We start from the raw sequence: 23,473 nt of genomic DNA, 5'->3' as shown, positions 1-23,473 counted from the left end.
ACCTCCAATATTACCAATAGTAATCACTATTGGTATTTGAAGATTACTGGTATCTTATATTACTTGACAACCAAACATGGTAATCAAGTAATATAAGATGACTTAACTTCAGTAATCTCTAATACCCCCTAACTAAACGCCTCCTAAATGTTTGACATATATTTCCGCATAATTTATTTAATTTTTCTTACATATAAACTTTACATGGTTGCCATCGCGGTTGTCGGCGTTAGAATGACCAACGACCAGCCAGATTCAGTTGGTCGTGCACTATTTTGATGATTGTAAGTCATTGTTTGACAGTGATGGATGACTGTTGACAATTAGTTGGATAGATAAGAATGTTTTTGTTAATTTATAAATTTTTATTATAAGAGTGTTTAATTAAATTAATAAATATAGAGGTTATTTAAAAAAATAAAAAAATATAAAGGTTAAAAAAAAGATATTTTTTAAAATATCTATATTTAAATTTTTTTTTTTTTTTTCTTCAGAAGCTATGATTTAAAATAAATATACCGAACATGCCCAGTTGAATTTGTATTCTTAAAATTATTTTATTATATTTTCTTGAATCTAAACCGACGTCATGAGATCTTGGAAATAATCACTTTGACTCTGAGGTTGGAGAATCAAATCAAAGTACAACTCGTCTTTCTTCAATCAAAGTACAACTCTTCTTGTCTTCAATCTAATCCTACTCGATAGTCGATACTGTCCGAAAAGTAGCCCTTATGGTGACATCACCTCTCACAGAATTCCAAACTTATCCCACTTTCTCTCTGTTCAATCTTTCCAATATTTAATCGTCTTCCCCCGCCATACACACTCAACTTTCCATTTTTAAAACCCAACAAACGTGAACATTAAACAAAGAAAGAAACCCACAAATATTAAATCATTTAGTCTTCTCAATCGATAATCCTCATGGGGTCTTTGAAGAACGAAGAGAAGATTGAGTTAATGGGCGAGGAGTGGACCGAAGAGGCGATCTTGTACGTTAATGGCGTCCGTAAAGTGTTGCCTGATGGCTTGGCTCACTTGACTCTTATTGAATATCTCAGAGGTAATGTTTTTTTTTTGTTTAGTTTTGTTTGAATTAAAGGGTCTTTTGAATCTTGAGTTTAGTTCTGTTTAGCTTGATGTTTTGTGGGTTGTGTTGAATCAATGGAATTTTGTTTGGTTTCCCCAGAAAAAAAAAAAAGAGGGCATGAAACAGAAAATATGAGTGAGTTTTAATGTTGAATCAACTTAGCTAAGTTTGAGATCATGTGGGCAAGGCTTTTATTTATTATTTTTTTTTTTTGAAGGTAGTTAGATTTTTATGGTTGTGATATTTTGGGATTTAGATCAAATTCATGAAGTGATTAATGAAGGCATGAAATGTTAGATAGGGAGAAAAAGTTTTGAATTTTTAGTCACCTCACACCAATCCAAAAGCTGGACGATGAGGTTTAGTCAATTAATCAGTTTTTCTCACTCCTGTTAATTGAGTTGAGCTTGGTTTTTACTTAATATAAGGCTGGTAAATGAAGTATTGTCACTTACGTTTGATAAATGGATCCTTTTGTCACTCGTGTAAGCTTAGTTGGGTATATGGAGTGTGTTTAGTTTAGTAGAAAATGAAAGGGAATGAAGGGAAAATGTGCTTTTAATCTTGTGTTACAGAAGCAAGTATATAATGTGTCAGTAGGCTTTTTAAGTTGCACCAGGTAGAGGGTTTCTGGATTTGTAATTTGGATCTAGTTATCTATTGTTTGGTTAAGATTTTTGTGCTCAGGCTTTTTTTTGGGACTTCTTTCATGATTGGTTTCATTGCTGAAAAAACTGAATATAAATGATGGAAGTTAGTTTTTGAATCTCATTTATATGTGATTTTGAAACCGATGGATTTTGCTCATGTATGAGCTCCTATTTCTGTCCTTTGTAATGTTTTGTTGCCCGGTAAGTGTAATATAAAGAGGCAAATATTTTTTCATTACCAATGAGGAGTTTAATGTACTAATTGGTTACTGGGTTCTTCTGTAACGAAATTTTATTCTCTTTTCCCAAATTGGAGTTTTGAGTCTTGACTTATCCCAATGTTTATATTGAGCTTGATTTTTATTTTTTTGATTCTTTTCTAGTACGTTAAACATATGGGTTATCGTAATTCTTCATAAATATAACCTTATTGATTAAAAGAAACGAGGAAATTTCAATGAGTATATGTGTTAGGCTTAAAAGTTTTGGGCTTTGCTTGGACCGATGAAAGTACAATTTTTTTCTCTTAAAAAGGGCTGCAAAGCCTTCACTTTTTCTCATTGTAAGCTTATTCATCAGGGGATGTAGTTATTTTTCTTTTATAAATACTTCATTGATACGGTGGAATCTCATTCTAGTCTGTTTCTGGTAATAAAGATATCGGTCTGACGGGGACAAAACTTGGCTGCGGTGAAGGTGGTTGTGGGGCTTGCACTGTCATGGTTTCTCATTATGATAAAAAATCGAAGAAATGTGTGTGAGTTTCTCTTTGGCCCCTCCCTCTCACTTACATTCTACTGTGCCTTAGAAACAAATGAGAAAAGTATTGTGGAAAACTTCTTTCAGGCATTATGCTGTCAATGCATGTTTGGCTCCTCTGTACTCTGTAGAAGGGATGCATGTGATTACGGTGGAGGGAGTTGGAAATCGCAAACATGGCTTGCACCCAATTCAAGTAATATATGATTCTTTTTGTGCTGTGTCATTTTATATCATTGATTTTTTTGTTAAGAGTGATTATAATTACCATTGGTTTGGGTTTAGTAATAGTACATTCTGTTCAGTGCTCTTTGCCTACTATAAATTCTTCTGATAATAGAGGTAATGATCAGATATTTGGTAGCATCAAAGATAAGGAGAGGGGATTTTGGGTTAATGCTGTAAAATTTGGATTAGTTTTCTGTTTTATTGTTTGTGAGATATGTGCATTTCCATTATGTTCTGCAGGAATCATTTGCACGTGCTCATGGGTCCCAATGTGGATTTTGCACTCCTGGTTTTATCATGTCAATGTATGCATTATTGAGGTCAAGTCAGACAGCGCCTACTGAAGAGCAAATTGAAGAATGCCTTGCTGGAAATTTGTGTCGCTGCACAGGTTACAGACCAATTGTTGATGCATTTCGGGTTTTCTCTAAAACTAATGATGCAGTGTACACAAATATGTCTTCACTAAGTCTTAAAGAGGGAGAATTTGTTTGCCCTTCAACTGGTAAACCCTGTTCATGTCGACCAGAAATTGGAAGCAATGTGCACCCCTGTAAAGAAGGTGTGGCTTGTGGCAGGACTTATGAACCTGTCTCATACAGTGAGATAGATGGGAGCACATATACTGAAAAAGAGCTTATTTTTCCTCCAGATCTGTTGTTGAGAAAATTAAATCCTTTGAAATTAAGTGGATTTGGAGGGCTCAAGTGGTATCGACCCTTAGAACTTCAACATTTGCTTGAGTTAAAGCTAAAATACCCAGATGCAAAGTTATTGGTTGGTAATTCTGAGGTTGGGATTGAAATGAGGTTGAAGAGAATGCAGTATCAGGTTTTGATCTCTGTTACACATGTACCAGAACTCAATGTACTGAGTGTCAAGGATGATGGGTTAGAGATAGGTGCTGCTGTAAGACTGACTGAACTCTTGAAAACTTTTAGAAAGCTTGTAAATGAGCGTCCAGCAGATGAAACATCATCATGCAAAGCTTTTATTGAGCAATTGAAATGGTTTGCTGGCACTCAGATTAAGAATGTTGCATCTGTTGGAGGGAATATCTGTACAGCCAGTCCAATTTCAGACTTGAACCCTCTCTGGATGGCTTCAAGAGCGAAATTTCAAATCATTGACAGCAAAGGGAACATTAGAATGGCCTTGGCTGAAGATTTTTTCCTGGGTTATCGAAAGGTGAATATGGCAAGTGATGAAATATTACTATCCATATTCTTACCTTGGACTAGGCGTTTTGAGTTTGTTAAAGAATTTAAGCAGGCACATCGAAGGGAGGATGATATTGCAATTGTAAATGCTGGAATGCGTGTCTATCTTGAGGAAAAAGGAGTAGAATTGATTGTTTTGGATGCATCAATCGCTTATGGTGGGGTTGCTCCTCTATCTATCTCTGCATCGAAGACAAAAGAATTTATCATAGGCAAGAATTGGACGCATGAGCTGTTGCAAAGTGCTTTGAAAATCTTACAAACAGATATTGTGATCAAAGAAGATGCTCCTGGTGGGATGGTGGAGTTTCGGAGATCTTTAACTCTTAGTTTCTTCTTTAAATTTTTCCTATGGGTCTCTCATCAAATGGATGGGAATAAATCTGTTAGGGAAAGCGTTCCATCAACTCATTTGTCAGCTGTACAACCATTTCACCGACCATCTGTTATAGGAAGTCAGGACTATGATATTATAAAACATGGAACATCTGTGGGCTCTCCTGAGGTTCATCTCTCAGCGAAACTTCAGGTTTGTAGAGTTGGAGAACAAATTCTATCTAGCAGAATAATTTTATGTTTGCTGATATAGGTGGAAGTTCATGTGCATTCTTTTCCGGATGTTATATCGGACTTGCATTATTTTTGAGCATGCATGCATGCTAGTTTTTTTCAGTGAATATATTATGTAGTATCTGGTATTTAGATCTTTGGAGGGTTAACTTCCTCTAATATGCAGTTTTGGTAGAGACTATTTTCTTTCTTGAGTAATTTGTGAATAAGTTAATGTCAAATTTCCAAAACATGATTGCATGATTAATAGTATATGTTTTTTTGAGAAGAATTAATTACATATACCAGAGCACATGAGGTAATGGTTTTTCAGCAGTTTCTGATGTTTATAGACTCCCAGTCTCCAGCTTGCAGCATTTTTCTTATTTTTCATGTTTTAACCATTTTTACTACAGCACTAATTATTTAGGGTTCTGCTGCAAACTCTGTGTCCGTTTATCTATGTGCTTGTTTCAAAATATGAGCATCTCTGGTACTGCTATCTCTTTTTGATGTCCTAATGCTGCATATGACATCTGAAGGTCTTTTCCATTGGTGTCTTCAGCACATTGCTTAGTTCACTCAAGTCAGCTAAGCCGAACTAGTTGGGTTGCCTATGTTAATTCAACTCAACTCATTCCCTTCATTTATTATTTTATTTTATTTTAAATTTTGCATTTGGTGCTGCAAATCATTGTTTACTATTATTTTGACTGATAGCTTCCGTTGCACGATTGTTTGAGGTTGTGGACAGTGGATACCAATGAGCACTTGGAAACTCTAGATCCTATCATGTTGTTAGGCTGATATGTTCCTGTATTTGATGTGAAAGTACTTGCAGACTTTGATTTTCATATTGCCATTCACTTGTATCTACTTTTTGATTTGTGTCCACAAAGATCATGTTGATATGGTTACTTCTTGCAGGTTACGGGGGAGGCAGAATATACTGATGACACACCAATGCCTTCTCATGGTTTGCATGCTGCGTTAGTAATGAGCAGAAAACCTCATGCCCGAATACTTTCAATAGATGATTCAGGAGCCAGGTCCTCACCTGGGTTTGTGGGCATATATTTTTCTGAGGATGTGCCAGGTGATAATACTATTGGACCAGTTGTTTACGACGAGGAGCTATTTGCTTCAGAAGTTGTCACTTGTGTGGGTCAGGTGTGAACTTACTCCTTTTTTTTTTCCTATTAACTTTTTATTTTTATAAAATTAGTGCTGTGCTCTGAAATCCCACAGAGAGGATCTGCTGGTATGTTCAACTAAGTAATTTAAGGCAAACATTGATTCTGACTATGGATGGCCCCTTTATTGTTTTAGTAGTGATGATCCAAAGCAATGTGACTCCATAAAATCGTAAACATGAGCCTACACTTGCAGCATAATTTACTCATTCCAAAGGCAATGACAATTAAAATGAATTTCTCTTCGATGCTATATCTTGAGTTGATTTCTTTTGTGAGATGTTTTCTTTACAAGTATATGTTCTGCAGGTTATAGGAGTGGTTGTTGCTGATACGCATGAGAATGCAAAACTAGCAGCAAGAAGTGTTCATATTGAGTATGAAGAGCTTCCAGCAATATTATCGATACGAGATGCCATCGAAGCTAAAAGTTTCCATCCTAACACAGAGAAACGTTTGAACAAAGGGGATGTAGATATTTGTTTTCAGTCAGGTCAATGTGACATAATTATTGAAGGAGAAGTTCATATGGGTGGCCAAGAGCACTTTTACTTGGAGCCACATAGCAGTTTTGTTTGGACACTGGATGGTGGAAATGAAGTGCACATGATTTCGTCAACTCAAGTAAGTTATATCCTTTTTGAAAAGTTGGAGTGAACTTGTCAAACTGGAATAACAGTGGGCCTGTTGGACCTTAGCTTGAAAAAACATTTGTGCTTGACACTAATTAAGATTTAAAATTTTGGATTGGGACAAGTTGATCAAGCAAATTATGTATTGGCAGCCCCCTGTTATATTAGTTATTATAGTATCAAGCAGAGCAAGTTTGGCTTTTGTTTGGAGTCATGTTTGTGTTTGTATGTATTTGGATATAGATGATAAGCCTGTCAATTAAATTCAGCCATGTAAATGAAGAGATGTTTTAGAGTTGAAAGTTTAAATATTATTGCTGATCCTTGTCCTATTAGCTTAAGCGATTAATGGTTACTCAATAATGAAATTAAAATGTTATATGTATACTTGATTAGTAATTTTATCGGGCTGAACTTTATGGTATGAGTAGTAGAGCTTGATAAATGGTTGATCCTCAAATTAAACTTCAGCTTTGTATAGCTTGTTATGGAATTATGACAGTAATTCTTTGAGTGTAGGCCCCTCAGAAACATCAGAAGTATGTTGCTCATGTTTTAGGTCTTCCAATGTCAAAAGTGGTATGTAAAACAAAAAGAATTGGTGGCGGATTTGGGGGAAAGGAGACAAGATCAGCTTTATTTGCTGCTGTAGCTTCTGTCCCTTCATATTTGTTGAATCGACCAGTGAAAATCACTTTAGACAGAGATATAGACATGATGATATCTGGGCAACGACATAGCTTTCTTGGAAAGTACAAGGTAATAATTTATCACTCAAACTGATAATATCTGATGTTCTGGAGACCATTTCAAAAGTTAGTAAAGTGGTTGTTCATATATATATATTTCAACCCATTTTGATTATATATATATAATCAAAATGGGTTAAAGAGGAAATGGTGCACCTTGAATTTGTTGTATGCTATTGTCAATTTGAATATTTTCCTTTTTGTCTTTATGTCTCTGTTTGCTTTATTGGAGTTAAATATGATGAAACAGAACAATGATATAAAATCAAATTTTTCCAGGTTGGATTTACGAATGAGGGCAAAGTGATGGCATTGGATCTTGAAATCTACAATAATGCTGGAAATTCACTTGACTTATCTCTTGCTATCCTTGAACGGGCTATGTTTCACTCGCACAATGTCTATGAGATACCAAACGTTCGAATTCTGGGAAGGGTTTGCTTCACTAATTATCCTAGCCACACTGCATTCCGTGGATTTGGGGGTCCCCAAGGTATGCTAATTGCTGAAAATTGGATTCAAAGAATTGCCGTAGAACTTGGGAAAAGCCCAGAGGAGATCAGGGTAAGTTATAACATCTTGTTAATCTGTTGTTCACATGGCAATGTGATAGGACCTGACCTGCAAATCAACCAAAACTACCAACAAACAATCCACACTCACAATCCAAAATCACAATTCAGTAAGAGAACGCTGTTATATTAACCTTAACAGAACAATACATCCATAGAATATATATATCCAGTAGTCCTATCCTATTAGTATTCAATAAGCAAACAACTCTGAAAAAGTAATGCAAATTACAGCCAGAAAATGATAAACAAAAGACTGACTTCGAGGGTCAGCCACCTCCACAAATACTGACTTCGAGGGTCAACAGCCTCCCTTCCAATTTACTTTCTAATTCTGAATGCCTTCTTATTTCTTTCTTCCTCCTTTTATTTTCTCCTGTCACCTTTTTGCTCTAACCGAATTCCACCTACATCCTATCATATCCTGCCATCTGTCCCAACAAATATTCCTTCATAACAAATCCCAACTTTCTACATAACAAATATTCGGCAACATTCCCCTGCTTTCTATCACTACCCTTCCTATGGTAAACCCGCTTTGTTGGTTGCTCATCATTACCCTCCCCAAGGAGAATCACCTTGTCCTCAAGGTGAAAGGCAGGAAATTGGTGGTGAATAATGTCAAAATCCTCCCATGTGTTTTCATAGGAAGGTAATCCCTTCCATTGAATCAGCACCTCCCATTGGCCATTCAGAAGTTTCCTTTTCTTGATGGCTGCTTCAGGTTCAAGCTGTAAAGTTAAATCCTCGTTAAGGGCTGTCGGTAGAGGCTGGCTATTGGGAATTGGGAACGTTGCTTTCTTCAGATGCGAAACATGGAAAACGTTGTGAATACGGGCTGAAGAAGGTAGGGCCAGCCTGTATGCCACTGCTCCAATCTTGTCCGTAATGACAAAGGGACTGTAAAACCTCGGGCTTAGCTTCTCATTATAGCGACGGGGTAAGGATCGTAATCTATATGGTTGTACCTTCAAATATACAGATTCTCCTATCTCAAATGTCACCTCTCGGCGACGGCAATCAGCATACATCTTCATGCGGTTTTGAGCCTTGAGAAGATTTGCCTTTAACTCCTCAATAATATGGTTTCGGTGCTGAAGTTGTTGGTCAACATCTTCAACTGGAGAAGTATGGTCCGCATAGCGTAACACTGTTGGAGGTTCACGGCCATAGAGAGCCTTAAATGGACACATTCCGGTAGAGCTATGATAGGTGGTGTTGAACCAAAATTCTGCCCATGACACCCATTTTGGCCACTACTGTGGGTGGCTATTGACGAAGCACCTGAGGTATGTCTCTAAGCAACGGTTGACCACTTCTGTTTGACCATCCGTCTGCGGATGATAGGCTGAACTCATGTGCAAACGGGTCCCAGACTGTTTAAATAATTCGGCCTAAAAATTGCTCATGAAAATCCTATCGCGATCGGAAACAATGGTGTGTGGAAACCCATGCAACCTGACCACCTCTTTGATAAACAGGTCTGCTACCACCTTGGCTGTATACTGGTGTTTAAGAGTGACAAAATGGCTATACTTGGTCAAACGATCGACTACGAGCAGAATAGTGTCGACCCCATTCGCTTTGGGCAGCCCCATAATGAAATCCATAGAAACGTCATCCCACACCTAGTTAGGAATAGATAATGGTTGCAGCAAACCTGTGGGACTTAAAGCATCGTATTTATTCTGTTGACAGATGCGGCAAGCAGCTACAAATGCCTTGATATCCTTCTTCATTCCCTCCCAAAACACCACATTCGAGATTCGTTTGTATGTCCGAAAAAATCCAGAATGGCCCCCAATAGGTGAAGTATGAAATTCTTGTAATATCTGGTGGATGTGAGGCCCGGATTTAGGTAAGACTAACCTGTTATGGTATGGCGTCCCACCAATCTGAAATGAGAGTGACTATTCGGGTCAATCAGTAGCTGTTGGATAATCTTACGTAACTTGGCATCTTGCTGGATTGCATCCTCGAAATTGTCTAGTATGGAAAAACAACCCATAGAAATAGCATGATGCTCGACTGTATCTGGCATCCTGGAAAGAGCGTCTGTTGCTTTATTTTGGGGTCCCGGTTTATATTGAATGATGAAATCTAGTCCTAACAGTTTGATAACCCACTTTTGCTGACTTTCACTTAATAATTTCTGGTCAGTTAAGAAATGGAGACTCCGTTGATCTGTCCGGATAACAAAACGTCGGCCCAAGAGGTAATGTCGCCATTTTTGCACAGCCAAAACTACAGCCTTTAATTCCCGCTCATAGGCTGATTTCAGTTTGGAATTGATAGACAAACCTTTGCTGAGAAATGCCAGAGGCCGCCTTTCTTGCATCAACACTGCCCCTAACCCGCTTCCCGAAGCATTGGTTTCGATAATAAATTCTTGAGTGAAATTGGGCATCTTTAGGACAGGGACACTGGTCATGATTCTTTTTAACTCTTCGAAGGCCCGTTGAGTTGCTGGATTCCATACAAAAGAGTCCTTTTTCAAAAGGGCAGTGAGGGGAAGAGCGATCTTACCATAATCGCGAACAAAACGGCGGTAGTAGCCTGTCAGCCCAAGAAATCCTCTGAGTGCCCTGATGTCCCTTGGTTTTGGCCATTTAGTGATGCTGTCTATTTTGGTGGGATCAACTGCCACACCCTTAGCTGACACGACATGTCCCAGATATTCCAACTGGAGTTGCCCGAATTGACACTTCTTTTGATTAACCACCAACTGATTCTCCAATAACACCTGCAAAATAATGCTTAAATGCTTCGCGTGTTCATCCATCTCCCTGCTATTAATCAATATATCATCGAAGAACACCAACAAAAATTTTCTCAAATACGGCCAAAATACGTCATTCATGACTGCTTGAAAAGTTGCCAGGGCGTTGGTAAGGCCAAAAGGCATTACGAGAAACTCATAGTGCCCTTCGTGTGTCCGAAAAGCAGTCTTTGGTGTGTCTTCTGGTTTTACTCTGATTTGATGATATCCGGATTTCAAATCGAGTTTCGAAAATACTGTAGCTCCTTCTAACTCATCAAACAATTCGTCGATAGCGGGAATTGGAAATTTATCCGAAATTGTCACCTTGCTAACTGCCCGATAGTCAACATAGAATCGCCACCTCCACCCTTCTTTTTCACCAATAAAACAGGGTTGGAAAACGTGCTGATGCTTGGTTTTATAATTCCCGAGGCCAACATCTCCTTGACAATACGTTCGATCTCATTTTTCTGATAATAAGGGTACTGGTATGGTCTGAGGTTTGGTGGCTGTGTTCCAGGGACTAGCTGAATAGCATGGTCTTTTGACTTCGCAGGTGGTAACCCGGAGAGTGGCTCGAAGACTTGGCTAAACTTGCGCAAGACCTTCAGCAGTCTATCATCGATACTCCCCATATTTTCACACTGAGTCTGTAGCTGCCCAAACTCGATCAAACAGCCATGCCCTTCACTCTGTAACGCCTTAATCATTGCCTTGAGGGATACCATGGTCTTGCTAAGAGATGGATCCCCATACAGACAGGCTGTCTGGTGTCCTAATGTGAACCGCATAGTTTGTTTTCTCCAATCCGTAATGGTCTCGCCTAAAGTCTCAAGCCATGCAATACCCAGGACTACGTCAGCACTACTCATCTTAAATGGGAAAAAATTTTGAACAATCGTCACCCCTTGTATCTCCATGCACAGGTCCCTACATTCCCCTTCACACCTCACACTATATCCATCACCTACTCTGACCCTGAAGGACTGAGTCTCTACCATTGGTATTCCCAATCGTTCAACCACTTTTGAGCTAATAAAATTGTGGGAAGCCCCACTTATCAATCAACACAATCCATTCCTTACCTTGGATTCTTCCTTTGAGTTTCATTGTCTTCGGGCCCTGAATCCCCACCACTGAACTAAGAGAAAGCTCCACATTTTCCTGTGGTTGCTCTGTTTCAGTTTCGACAGTTTCTCCACCCCCAATCGGATCTGGGTCATCTACTTCTTCATCAATCAGGGGGATTTGAAATTGTTTCTCACCACATTTATGCCTAATCGAGTATTTTTCGTCGCACCTAAAACAGATTCCCTTCTCTCTTTTCCTCTGGATCTCAGCATCTGTCATCCGATGAAAGGGAAACTCTCGTCATTGAAAACCTTGTCATTCGAATGGCCGGAAGTTCGTCGTTGATGGTTCACGCGTGGAGGAAGTTGCCGATGATCCCTGCATGGAAGATTCTGGTGGCCATCGACTGAAATGGGAACAGGAGTTGGAGTTAGATTTTAGGGATTCAATTGAGTTGGGAAATTTGGGATTAATATCAAATCGGGTCGGGTTGTGGCCGTCAAGTCGGGTTGCACTCTTGGATCCATGGTTGCTGGACCCATATGGAAGCCCAGGCCCAACTGTGCGTGAGGCCTTGTTTTCTCCCACTTGTGCTTCTTCTAAGGCTTGGTTCTTTTCTTCAATTTTCTGGGCTAGCTCAATAATTTGGTTTAATGAATTTGGTTGGGCCAATCTAACCTCAGCTCTAATCTCTATTTTTAATCCATTCACAAAGGCAACTTGTAGGATCTCTTCTTTCTCCCCTACCAAGAGAGCTGCTACTGCTTCAAACTGACGACGGAACTCCACCACCGAACCAGTTTGTTTCATTGCCATTAAGGATTCATATGGGTTGAGTTCTTGGGATCCACTAAATCTCTGAAGTAGTGCTAACTTAAACATAGCCCACGAGCTTGCCGACGTTCTGGATTCCGTCCACTGGAACCAATTTATAGCTTCTCCTTCCATGCAGACAGCTGCCGTCGTCAACTTTCCTTCCTCCGATATTCCATTGATACTGAAGTACCGCTCTACTCTAAAGATCCATCCGTAAGGATCTTCATCGGAAAAGATTGGCATCTCCAATTTTTGCCCCCTTATTTCATTGCGGTTTTGGTTACTGCTCCCAGATCCACTGGCTCCATTTACATTTTCTTCGTGCTGAGACTGAACATTTTCTGTTGAATGTACCTCTGCTCTACCAGCCTCTTCCTCATTCTTTCGTCGTACCCATGATTGTAACTCCACCAAACACTCCCGGATGGTACCCATTTCTACTCCCAACTCTGTAACTTCTCTCAACATTATCCAGTCTAGAATCCATCCTCGTCAAGACCATTACCCAGATCACAATGCTCTGATACCACTTGATAGGACTTGACCTGCAAATCAACCAAAACTACCAACAAACAATCCACACTCACAAGCCAAAATCACAATTCAGTAAGAGGACCCTGTTATATTAACCTCAACAGAACAATACATCCATAGAATATATATATCCAGTAGTCTTATCCTATCAGTATTCAATAAGCAAACAACTTTGAAAAAGTAATGCAAAGTACATCCAGAAAATGATAAACAAAAGATTGACTTTGAGGGTCAGCCACCTCCACAAATACTGACTTCGAGGGTCAGCAGCCTCCCTTCCAATTTACTTTCTAATTCTGAATGCCTTCCTATTTCTTTCCTCCTCTTTTTATTTTCTCCTGTCACCTTTTTGCTCTAACCGAATTCCACCTACATCCTATCATATCCTGCCATCTGTCCCAACAAATATTTCATCATAACAAATCCCAACTTCCTACATAACAAATATTCGGCAATATTCCCCTACTTTCTACCACTACCCTTCCTGTGGTACACCCGCTTTGTTGGTTGCTCATCACAATGCTATTCATGACCTTTGAATTATTTGATTACTAATTTTTAAATTTTAACTGTTTTTAGGAAATTAATTTTCAAGGTGAAGGATCAATAACACATTATGGTCAAAAACTTGAATTCTGTACACTGGCCCCACTATGGAATGAACTGAAAGTATCCTGTGATTTTTTGAATGCTCGCAAAGAAGCTGAGATATTCAATCTGAACAATCGGTGGAAGAAACGTGGTGTTGCTATGGTCCCAACAAAATTTGGCATATCCTTTACACTGAAGCTAATGAACCAGGTAACATTGGAACCATATGTTAATAAAGTTGGTTTCCTTTTACTTTTCTTTTTGGTCTGTAATTTTATTTCTGTAACTCTCTGTTCTGATTATTTCTTTTTTTAACACCTATAGGCAGGCGCTCTTGTTCATGTGTACACAGATGGTACTGTTTTGGTTACACATGGCGGTGTTGAGATGGGACAAGGTTTGCATACAAAAGTTGCTCAAGTTGCTGCATCTGCTTTCAATATCCCTCTCAGTTCCGTCTTCATATCAGAAACAAGCACCGACAAGGTACTAGAGCAATACTGAAAGATGTAGCCCTGGTGGACTAATGTGCTATAGAGTGAATAATATAATCAATATGCTAAAATTTACAATAAGTAATTCCATACCTGCGTTTACAAGTACTGAAGTTCAAATTCTTAAAGATTTTATCGGAAAGAATTAATAAGCAGCTTCAACTCAGATATATGATTGGATTTCCTACTGAGCATTTTTTCAACTTCCACATTCTTGAAATCGTCAAGTAAAATTTCTGTTGGTTCTTCTATGGACTGTAGTTTATATGCTTGTGACACTACCAGTAGAACTGCCGACAGTTTTTTCGGCCTCCTCAAGTACTAGTAGAACCATATAATGAGTATTGTTAAGAAAAATTGAGCTACTTGTTCAATTCAGAGTGAGTATTTGTGTAAACATTGAAAATCTGATGATGATGCAAATATAGAAGAAATATAGTCTATTGTCTGCAGTAGACATAAGGACTGAGTTTACTCTGAGTACTGCTATGGCCTAGAACTCAGAGAAATCCTATTTATGATGTCTAGTATTATTTAACAACCCTTAAATTCCTTGAATATGTTTCCTACTGAGTGATTGGAAAAAGATGGTCTTTTTAATTGACTCTTTTCATCTGATTAAAAATTGTTTCGCGTCCATTTTTAATTGACTCTTTGACTCTCACCATCAATATTCTTCTCCATGCATTTGTAGTGCTTGCATCAAACAAAGTAAGATGAATTAAAATGGATTTATTTTAATTGGTATTGAATATTTTCTTTTTTATAAACTGATCCAGATCATCTTAACCGTGAGTAATTTCTGCTAGCTACTTCAACGGTCTGATTGTTGTGCCTATTCTCATATGGGGTTGTATTTGTATTTGCCACTAAATTAGGTTCCTAATGCTTCCCCGACAGCAGCTTCTGCAAGTTCAGATATGTATGGAGCTGCAGTTTTGGATGCGTGTGAGCAGATTAAAGCACGGATGGAACCTATTGCTTCTAAAAATAATTTCAGCTCTTTTGCCGAGGTAATCTTGTCTTCACTGTTTGTGGTTGTGACTTAATGCTTCTCCCTTATTTCCTGATATTCATTTAACTATTTCTAGTTATCTAATGCCAAGAAAATTATTGTGTTTTACACCTTTTGCAGCTGGCTAGTGCATGTTATGTAGAAAGAATAGATCTTTCTGCTCATGGATTTTACATTACACCTGAGATCGGCTTTGATTGGAACGTTGGCAAAGGAACCCCCTTCAGGTATTTCACCTATGGGGCTGCATTTGCTGAGGTTGAAATTGATACATTGACTGGAGATTTCCACACAAGGGCTGCAAATGTTATCTTGGATCTCGGATATTCGCTGAATCCAGCCATTGATGTTGGACAGGTTCTTTTTTTTCCCTTTCTGTATATAAGTCCATTTTCTAAATATCCGGCTTCATAAAAAATTTTACAAGTTGTGTAATTTATTGTTTTAATACCTTTGTTAAACCAGTTAATTTATTCGGTAATAACCCAACATTAATATTTACATTTAACTAGCTCTCTCCTTTGTAACATGGATCTGAGGGATTAATTTTATTGTCTATAATTTGCCATTTAGATAGTCCTGTTGGGTAAGCTTGGAGAACTTTTAGTTGAACTATAGTATGTATTATCATTCTTGGTCACGTTGATGCTACAGTCATTGTGTTGGATGTCAAAAACATTTTAACTGAAAATCAAATTTTTTTTTTTTTTTTCATCTGAAATTATGGGGAGGTTTATAAACTGATCTTTTGTGTTGTACTCAAATTTTTATTTCAGATTGAAGGAGCATTTATCCAAGGTTTGGGTTGGCTAGCCTTGGAGGAAATGAAGTGGGGAGATGCGGCGCATAAGTGGATTCCATCTGGCCATTTGTACACATGCGGGCCTGGAAGCTACAAAATTCCTTCTTTAAATGATGTTCCCTTCAAATTCAATGTCTCTCTTTTGAAGGTATACTTTCTACCAATTGCTCCTTAAATACTTGGTTTCTTTCCACGCATGATTTCAGCGCTAGTTGAAGTCTTTTCATGCTGATACCTTAATATCGTCAAACTTAGTATCCCATCAACTGTAGTTTCATTTGACTCCGAACAATGCTACATTTTAATTTTTTTCATTTATTGATTTACAGGGTCATCCAAATGTTAAGGCCATCCATTCCTCCAAAGCTGTTGGTGAGCCTCCATTTTTTCTGGCTTCGTCTGTCTTCTTTGCCATCAAAGATGCCATTATGGCTGCAAGAGCCGAAACGGGGCACAGTGAATGGTTTCCTCTTGATAGTCCTGCGACTCCTGAAAGGATCAGGATGGCTTGCTTGGATGAATTTACCGCACCATTTATTAGCGATGGTTATCGTCCCAAACTTAGTGTCTGATCTGCTGGCTGCTTGTATCAAAATGTGTATATCTTAAAATTATGATCAGTCAGGTTACCAGCGACAACATCTATGAAATAAGCTTAACAGGCAATGATTTTTATGAACAATCTACCGAGCAAAAAATAAAATAGTTCATACAATAGATTTTGTAGATAAATTTTAACCAACCTAGACTTTTAACTTCTTAGCAGTTTTGAAAAAATATCAAGGTTTTAAAACTCGGCCTGGACCGGCTGGTTCAATCGGTTGAATCGGGAACTGGTAGCCAAGCCGGGTTGGTTCAATTAAAAAACCGTTAATTGAAGTTAATTTAGTTTGAACCGCGGTTGGACTGGATTTTGTGTGATGAACTGCCGGTTCAACGGGTTTTGGCACAAAATCGGGTTAACTTCATTCCTAAAAATTTAAAAAAAAAAAAAAAATTCAAACCCTATTCCCATTTCAATTTCATTCGACAAATCAACGTATCATTCTGGCTTTGGCTTCTTCAATTTTCAAACTTCAATCTTCTTCAATCTTTAGCTGTTGCTTCTTCAATATCCAATCTTCGGGCCTTTGACATCTTTTGATCTTCAATCTTAGGCTTCAACGGCAGCTTCTTCTTCTTCAATCTGTAATTTTCGACAGCTCCAATGAGGTTTGTGTTTCTTTTACTTTTTACTGTTATTATTATCATTGTTCTTGTTGGGTTGTTGGCTTGTTGCATGGGAGTAGATAGAGATGGAGGGTTGAACAATTGATATTGAAGAAGTGGGTTTTGGTCCTTTTGGGTTTGAAATTGTTTGCTGTGAGAATGGGGCTTCAATGAATTTGGTTGTGTTCTGTTTTTGTTGCATGGGAGGGATTGGAGTTGGTAGAGATGGGAGGCTTGATATTGAAGAAGTGGGTTTAGGGTTTGAGATTGTTTGTTGTGAGAATGGGCTTGATATTAAAGAAGTTGGTTAATGTTGTGATGTGTTCATTAGCTTGCACATTGCAGTGTGCGAAATAGTAATTTTACAGTAGTTAATTTAGTTATTTAAATTTTAAATTACATATGTCAATTTAGTTTATAATAACAAATTTTAACTTATAATATTATTTTTGCTTGAAATTTTTTGTAGATGCTAATGTGGATGATGACGACAATGACATTGATGATATAAGTAATGTTGATGCTTGATTCTAACACCAACTAATCGACACGTGTGCAACGTTGATTGGTCAAGAAACACACGTGATTATGGATAGAGAATACGAAATAAATGCAATGAGAGCTTTTAAAATGGTTCGGATGTTAAGGTAGCAAGTCCTACGTCCACTGATTTGTATTAATATGGTGGGTCAGGTCGCAAAAGCGGACTGACTTACAAATGATTGGGGAAAGTAAATATACCGTTTCTAGAGAGAGAGAGTTCCAGTGTAAAAATAGCCGAATCCCCCTAATGAAGGGGTCTTCCTCTTTTTATATCAAGTTGAATGCGTGTAATCATCATTAAATCCTTGGGTTGGTGTGAATGTCAGGACATAATCCGGCTTTACGTCTCATTGCTCATTTCCCAAGCTGATTTCACGCGATTTATTTGCAGGGAAATGGACGCGTGGGAGCTCCATAGCGCTTGGCAGGCCTGACGTGTACCTACCGTTCTGACGGGAGCAGGTCACACTGCATCACGTGACTTTCCACGTCAGCCCTTGTTTTCCCAGGCATAACAGAAGTCCCCTAGTTTTCAAGGTTTGAGGATCGAACCTTGGAAACTAAGTCATGCCGCGATTGGAGGTTCTGGTTATTTCGACCTGAACGGAAGAAGCTCGGGACAGGGCCTTTTGCGAACACGACCTCGCATTCTGCCCAAATGACCTGACAATCATCATCCCAGCGACCTGGATTCGTCGGACGTTTCTTATCGTGCCTTAGGGTTGGAGATTCAATGAACCTGTTTTCGCACTGTCAGGCGCTCTGCACGTGTTAAAGCGTCTGGTAGGCGCATTAAATGTGCTGTGTGCTGACCTGGCGTCATCTTGACAGCATTAATTGCACGACACATTTGAAACGGCGACCATCATCACAGCATTGAATGCGACGTGGGGCGCATTTAATGTAGAGAGAGAGAGAGCTGTCGTTTCGATTCCGAGAGGTGGTAACCGTTGGTTCGCAGTCCATATAAAAGCTCACATTTTTCAGATGACGCCACCAAAATCCCTTTTGCCTCGAGTGACAAGCCTTTGCAAACCGGAAGTTCTTCTTTTCCGATTGGCGCCTCTCGGATATCTGAAATAAGATTCGGCCTTGGTCACGCGTCCCAGAAGGTAAGATCCTTTTTCTTCTTCCTTTTTGTTTGGTTGGTGGGCAATGGCATTGGGTCTCCTGGTGTTTCACCAGAGGCGCGACGCCATCGTCGGATTCGAGCCGTGGATGGCGGCTCGAGTTACTGTTCGGGTTTAAGGGATTTGTCCCATGCCGCCGTGCGGGACAACATGCGATGGCTAAAATGACCTGTCTGTCAGTGTTGCAGACTCTGGAATGGAACCGTCAACGTCCAGACCCGAGGAAGCGGCCAGCTCGTCCTCGCGGGACGTTCCCGAGGACGCATCTCTTGATGTCTTCTCGGTTCTCACCCAAGAAGAGTTCAATAGGATAAAAAGACAGTTTGACGTCCATGTAGAGGTGTTCCTCGACCACACCCGGTCGTCACGGCATCCTTCCGATGGCCTTGCTGTGATCTCTGAAGAGATCTTTAAGGGTGGAGGGATGATTCCCTTCCATCCTTTCATCAGGTCGGTCCTGGATCACTTCGGGATCGCGCCGACGCAGCTGACGCCAAACACGTATGTCATCGCCGTCGCGATGTACATCGCATGCTGCAAGAGTGGCTTGGGCGAGCCAACGGCGGTGGAACTCGGTATCGTCTACTATCTTAAAAAGAGTAGGGACAAGGATTCGTATTACTTGTCCCGACGACCTACCATCGTCGATGGGATACATAGCTATCCCAGTAACGCGGGGGCCTACGAGACAAAATTCTTCTTTTTTTGCTATGACGGCTATTGCCGCTTTCAGAAACCAAGTAGGTTCTTCTTCGCTAGGTTCATTGTCTGTTCGCATGCTTTATAATAACGACCTGCTTTCTTCTTTTGCAGTTAATAGAACGACCAGCCAAGACCTGCTTGACGACCCGGATAGGCTCATGTCTTTTGGAGTCCTTCCCGAGGAAAGCCAGGACGCAAGGAAGCTCGTGACAACCGCGAACTTGCGAAAGTACGGTTTTATCAGTAACAACGCGTCTTTAGAGCCCCTAGAAGGTAAGTTACACTGATTTCCTTCTGGTCGCAGAATAGTTTTGTTTACTAATGTACTTGCATGTAGCAACTATGCCTCCGAAGGAGTCCGAGCAGCCTCGCCGAGCACCGTTCGTCCTACCTCAATTGAGGAGAGAGAGAGCGGCCGAAGCTGCTCGTCCCATTCCGGCACAACCGGTGCGAACAGCCGTGCCTTCCCACCCCCGTCCTGTGCAAGAAGCGACCAGGACAGAACAGGTCGCTCAGGCACCACTTGCTCGCCCAAGGCGGAAGGCTCCGGTCCAGAGGTCAAAGAAGAGGAAGCAGATTTAGGTCGACAAGTCAGAGACCGAATCTGAGGAAGAACCTTTGAGGTCGTTACAGGACTCAAGGAGGTCGGGCAAGGAACCCGTGAGCGAGGCGATCCCTGCCGACAAGGCGAAGGACCCACCAGTGCTGGACTCATTGGGGAGTCTACCCGAATACCTGTAGCCGATAGTCTATTCTCTGCTCGAGTGTGGGCTATCGGAGTCGTATGATGAGTTCGCTGATACGGGCGACGACCTGATGACCACGTTGTTCTAGCATCTAAGCAAGGTAAACGAGCTATACTTAAAGTTTCATTCTAATTCATTTCTTGCTCGCAGGCTTTGCTTGCGATGTGGATGTCTATGGAGAAGACTCGGCTGGGGGCCGCGAAGGGGCCAAGCGACCTAAAGGAGGAGGTCACGAAGCTGAAGTAGAGCCTGGACTCCGTCGAAGCAGAAAGAACACAAGCATTCGAAGCGGCGAATAGGTATCTGAACCAAAAGGATGCTGCTTTGCGAACAGTGGACTTCCAAAAGGCAGAGCTCGAACGACGTGCAGAGGAAGTGAAGGAACTTCAAAGGACAACCGCTAGGCTCTCTAAGGAGGTCGGAGAAAAGGACCAGGAGATCCAGGCGACCTCCATATGGGCTCAACAAGCTGAACAGGAGAGGGAGGCCTCCGAAAAGGAAAGGCAATCTCTTGAGGCCGAACTCCAGGACAGTCGGGAAAAAATCGCTTCTCTGACTGAAGAAATGCGGATCCAGTCAGAGGAGGTGGAGGATAAGGCTGCAGACTGGGCAATCGGGTCTATTTATTCCCTGCGATCAAAGAACCCAGATCTGGACATTTCTGATCTCCCGGAGGGGTGGCAAGAGACCTTGTGGATTCTGGCGGAGGAAGACGATCAAGCAGCAGTGGCCACCCGACGATCCGACCAGGCAGGGGGTTCTGGTCCTGCTTCGAAGGATCCCCCCGACCAGCCATAATGTAACGAGTCTGACTCCATTGAGATTGGGTCTTAATTTTTGTTTGTACATAAATGAAAATACATTTTGCTTTCAATTGCTGTTCGCCTTTTCATACATAAGTACAGTTTACAATCCAGGTTTACATAGGCAATTACATACGAATTCTTACACGTGAACAGAACACTTCTTTTCTTATTGATTTGTTTCTTCTTTTCTCTCTCTCAGACTACAATGCTTTTCCCCTCTAATTTATTATTGATTTGTTTCTTCTTTTCTCTCTCTCTCTCCATACTACAATGGCTCACGGTTTCTCTCTTTTTTTTTTTCCCCTTTCTTTCTCCTGTTTCCCTTACTCTCTCCAGTCTCCACCAACTTTGAAGTTATTCTCTTCCTCTTCTCTTTTGTTACTTATTACTTTTGGCTTTCTCTTCTTTTCTCTCCCTCTAATGACGCTTGTTTTTTCCTATTTTCTGTTTCTTTCCTTCTTTCTTGTTTTCTCTTTCGTTCTTTCATTCTTTATCCTTGTTTCCCCTGCACTCTCCTCCAACTCTAATTTCTTCCCTTCTTTCTCCTTGTTTCCCTGCACTCTCCACCAAATCTGACGCCGACAACTTCCCTAAAATGGTTTGGTTTGGTTTTAGGGGAAAGGATTTAGTCGTGTTTTTAGGGATTTTAACATCGGGGTGTTCTTTGTCATTTTTGCAAACTTTTTGTTTTAAAATTTTTAGTTTAATCCCTATACTTAATAAAACCCCTAAAACACCCCTAATAATTCGAGACTGGCTCGGCCCGCGAGCCTAACAAGCCGAGCCGAGGTAGGCTCGAACTCGGCTCGAATTCTCTCATGAATCGAGCTGAGCTAGCTCGATTCTAGACGAGGCGAGCCGTTAACGAGCCATACTAGAGCCGAGCCGAGCCGGCTCGCGAGCGGTTTGCCTCGTTGAACAGCCCTAGATGTATTACTCAAGAGATCCTAATTTCGAGTTTCTCCTCGATTGCTAATAGGGGTAGTCACTGAAACTTTTACCTGATCGGTTGTTCCAAAGTCCTAGAGATTAATTAAGGTGCACGTAAACTGGCTCAAACACCTGTCATCAACAAAAAAAAAAAAAAAAAAAAAAAAGAAAAAACAAAGAAAAAAGAAAAAAAAAAGTATTTCTATTGTCCAATATTTGTGCCCACATGTTCTCCTAAAAGTCTTCACGTTATTTAATTAAAATGTTTCTGTTCTTGAGACACAAATAATTAATATGTAATTGACTCTAATTGTTATGTTTATAAGAAAGCTATCATCTTCGTTCATTAAATTAATATTGCAAACCTTCACCTGCTGGCTGAAATTTCTTGATTCAATATTAAGAACCAGGTCAAATTGTTGGAACTTTTTCTAATAGTTTAAACTTTAAAATCGAAGTATTAATTTATTGAATAGAAGAAATGTATAACATCAGAAGTAAGACTGTGTAAAATACAAGTGAAAATTGAAATGCTTCAAAGAAGTTTACAATAATGAAGTGTGCATTAAAGTAAAAAAATCTGGCTCCAGAATGTAGTCAACAAATATTGTCTGTCAACATTGTGCTTGATGGAGTGGACTTTCTTCGAGTGGAAACAGTGACTTGTTTAGTAAACTTTGGGTGGTGGTGGGGAGTGTAGTAATAAGGTGGTGGAGGTGAAGGAGAAGGTGGTGGTGGTGATTTGTAATGGTGGGAGGAGGAGGTGAGGGAGATGGTGGAGGAGGAGACTTCTAGTAGTGAGGAGGAGACTTTAGTAGTAAGGAGGTGGAGGGGAGAGAGATAGAGGAGGTGGGGATTTGTAGACATAAGGAGGGGGAGGCGACTTGTAAATGTATGGAGGAGGAGGAGATGGTGATGGAGGAGGTGGTGACTTGTATACATATGGAGGAGGTGGTGAAGGTGAAGGTGGAGGTGGTGACTTATGAATGTAGGGAGGAGGTGGAGATGGAGATGGTGGTGGCGAGTGACTGATAAACGTATGGAGGAGGAGGTGAAGGCGAAGGTGGTGGTGGAGATTATAAACATAAAGAGGAGGAGGTGATGGAGAAGGTGGAGGTTGTGACTTATAGACATATGGAGGAGGTGGTGATGGAGATGGGGTGGGGGGGACTTGTAAATGTATTGGAGGGGGGGAGAGAGATGAAGGAGGTGGGAATTTGTAAACATATGGAGGTGGAGTGGATGGAGATGGTAAGGGAGGAGATTTGTAAACATATGGAGGATGAGGTGATGGTGATGGAGGTGGTGGGGACTTATAGACGTATGGAGGAGGTGGCGAAGGTGAAGGTAGAGGTGGTGACTTGTAAATGTAGGAGGAGGTGGAGGTGGAGATGGTGGTGGTGGAGATTTATAAATGTAAGGGGGATGAGGTGATGAAGATGGAGGTGAGGAGGACTTGTACACATATGGAGGAGGAGGGGATGGTGAAGGTGGTGGTGGCAACTATAAACATGGGAGGAGGTGATGGAGATGGTGGAGGAGGAGACTTGTTCAGTAAGGTGGAGGAGGTGATGGTGATTGAGGAGATGGTGACTTACAAATGTACGGAGGAGGAGGTGAAGTGTGATGGTGGGGAGGGGACTTATAAACATAAGGATGAAGAGGTGATGGCGAAGGT

General features: G+C 40.4%; 1 protein-coding gene and 1 long non-coding RNA gene across 3 annotated transcripts; both read left to right on the top strand.

The window, feature by feature from the left end:
- The first annotated feature begins 613 nt into the window (after positions 1–613).
- LOC116140064 (xanthine dehydrogenase 1-like) lies at positions 614–16,413 on the top strand. 2 transcript variants are annotated; one of them, XM_031425701.1, is made up of 14 exons: positions 614–1,066; positions 2,401–2,500; positions 2,590–2,698; positions 2,971–4,479; positions 5,427–5,669; positions 6,002–6,316; positions 6,844–7,083; positions 7,353–7,637; positions 13,407–13,628; positions 13,743–13,904; positions 14,791–14,925; positions 15,048–15,284; positions 15,704–15,877; positions 16,059–16,413. In XM_031425701.1, the coding sequence occupies exons 1-14, from the start codon at positions 928–930 to the stop codon at positions 16,299–16,301; spliced, it is 4,113 nt and encodes a 1,370-aa protein (XP_031281561.1). In that variant the 5' UTR covers positions 614–927; the 3' UTR covers positions 16,302–16,413. The 2 variants fall into 2 exon arrangements, with proteins under 2 accessions (XP_031281561.1, XP_031281562.1); XM_031425702.1 differs by lacking the exon at positions 614–1,066 and having other exon boundaries at positions 2,401–2,496.
- A 1,602-nt stretch (positions 16,414–18,015) lies between these two features.
- Positions 18,016–21,006, top strand: LOC116140067. The gene is made up of 3 exons (XR_004129549.1): positions 18,016–18,593; positions 19,425–19,586; positions 19,651–21,006. It is a non-coding gene; the product is annotated as an uncharacterized LOC116140067 (long non-coding RNA).
- The last annotated feature ends 2,467 nt before the right edge of the window (positions 21,007–23,473 follow it).

Source organism: Pistacia vera, unplaced genomic scaffold (assembly GCF_008641045.1).
Source record: "Pistacia vera cultivar Batoury unplaced genomic scaffold, PisVer_v2 Contig361, whole genome shotgun sequence".
Lineage (NCBI taxonomy): Eukaryota > Viridiplantae > Streptophyta > Magnoliopsida > Sapindales > Anacardiaceae > Pistacia > Pistacia vera.
Note: the sequence above shows the minus strand (reverse complement) of the source record. Positions and strands in the feature narration are given on the sequence as shown.

Coding starts and splice junctions, on each gene's coding strand:
- LOC116140064 (XM_031425701.1), top strand. CDS start 928: ATGGGGTCTTTGAAGAACGAAGAGAAGATTGAGTTAATGGGCGAGGAG. Junction 2,501..2,589: donor AAAAAATCGAAGAAATGTGT/GTGAGTTTCTCT, acceptor AACTTCTTTCAG/GCATTATGCTGTCAATGCAT. Junction 2,699..2,970: donor ATGGCTTGCACCCAATTCAA/GTAATATATGAT, acceptor TATGTTCTGCAG/GAATCATTTGCACGTGCTCA.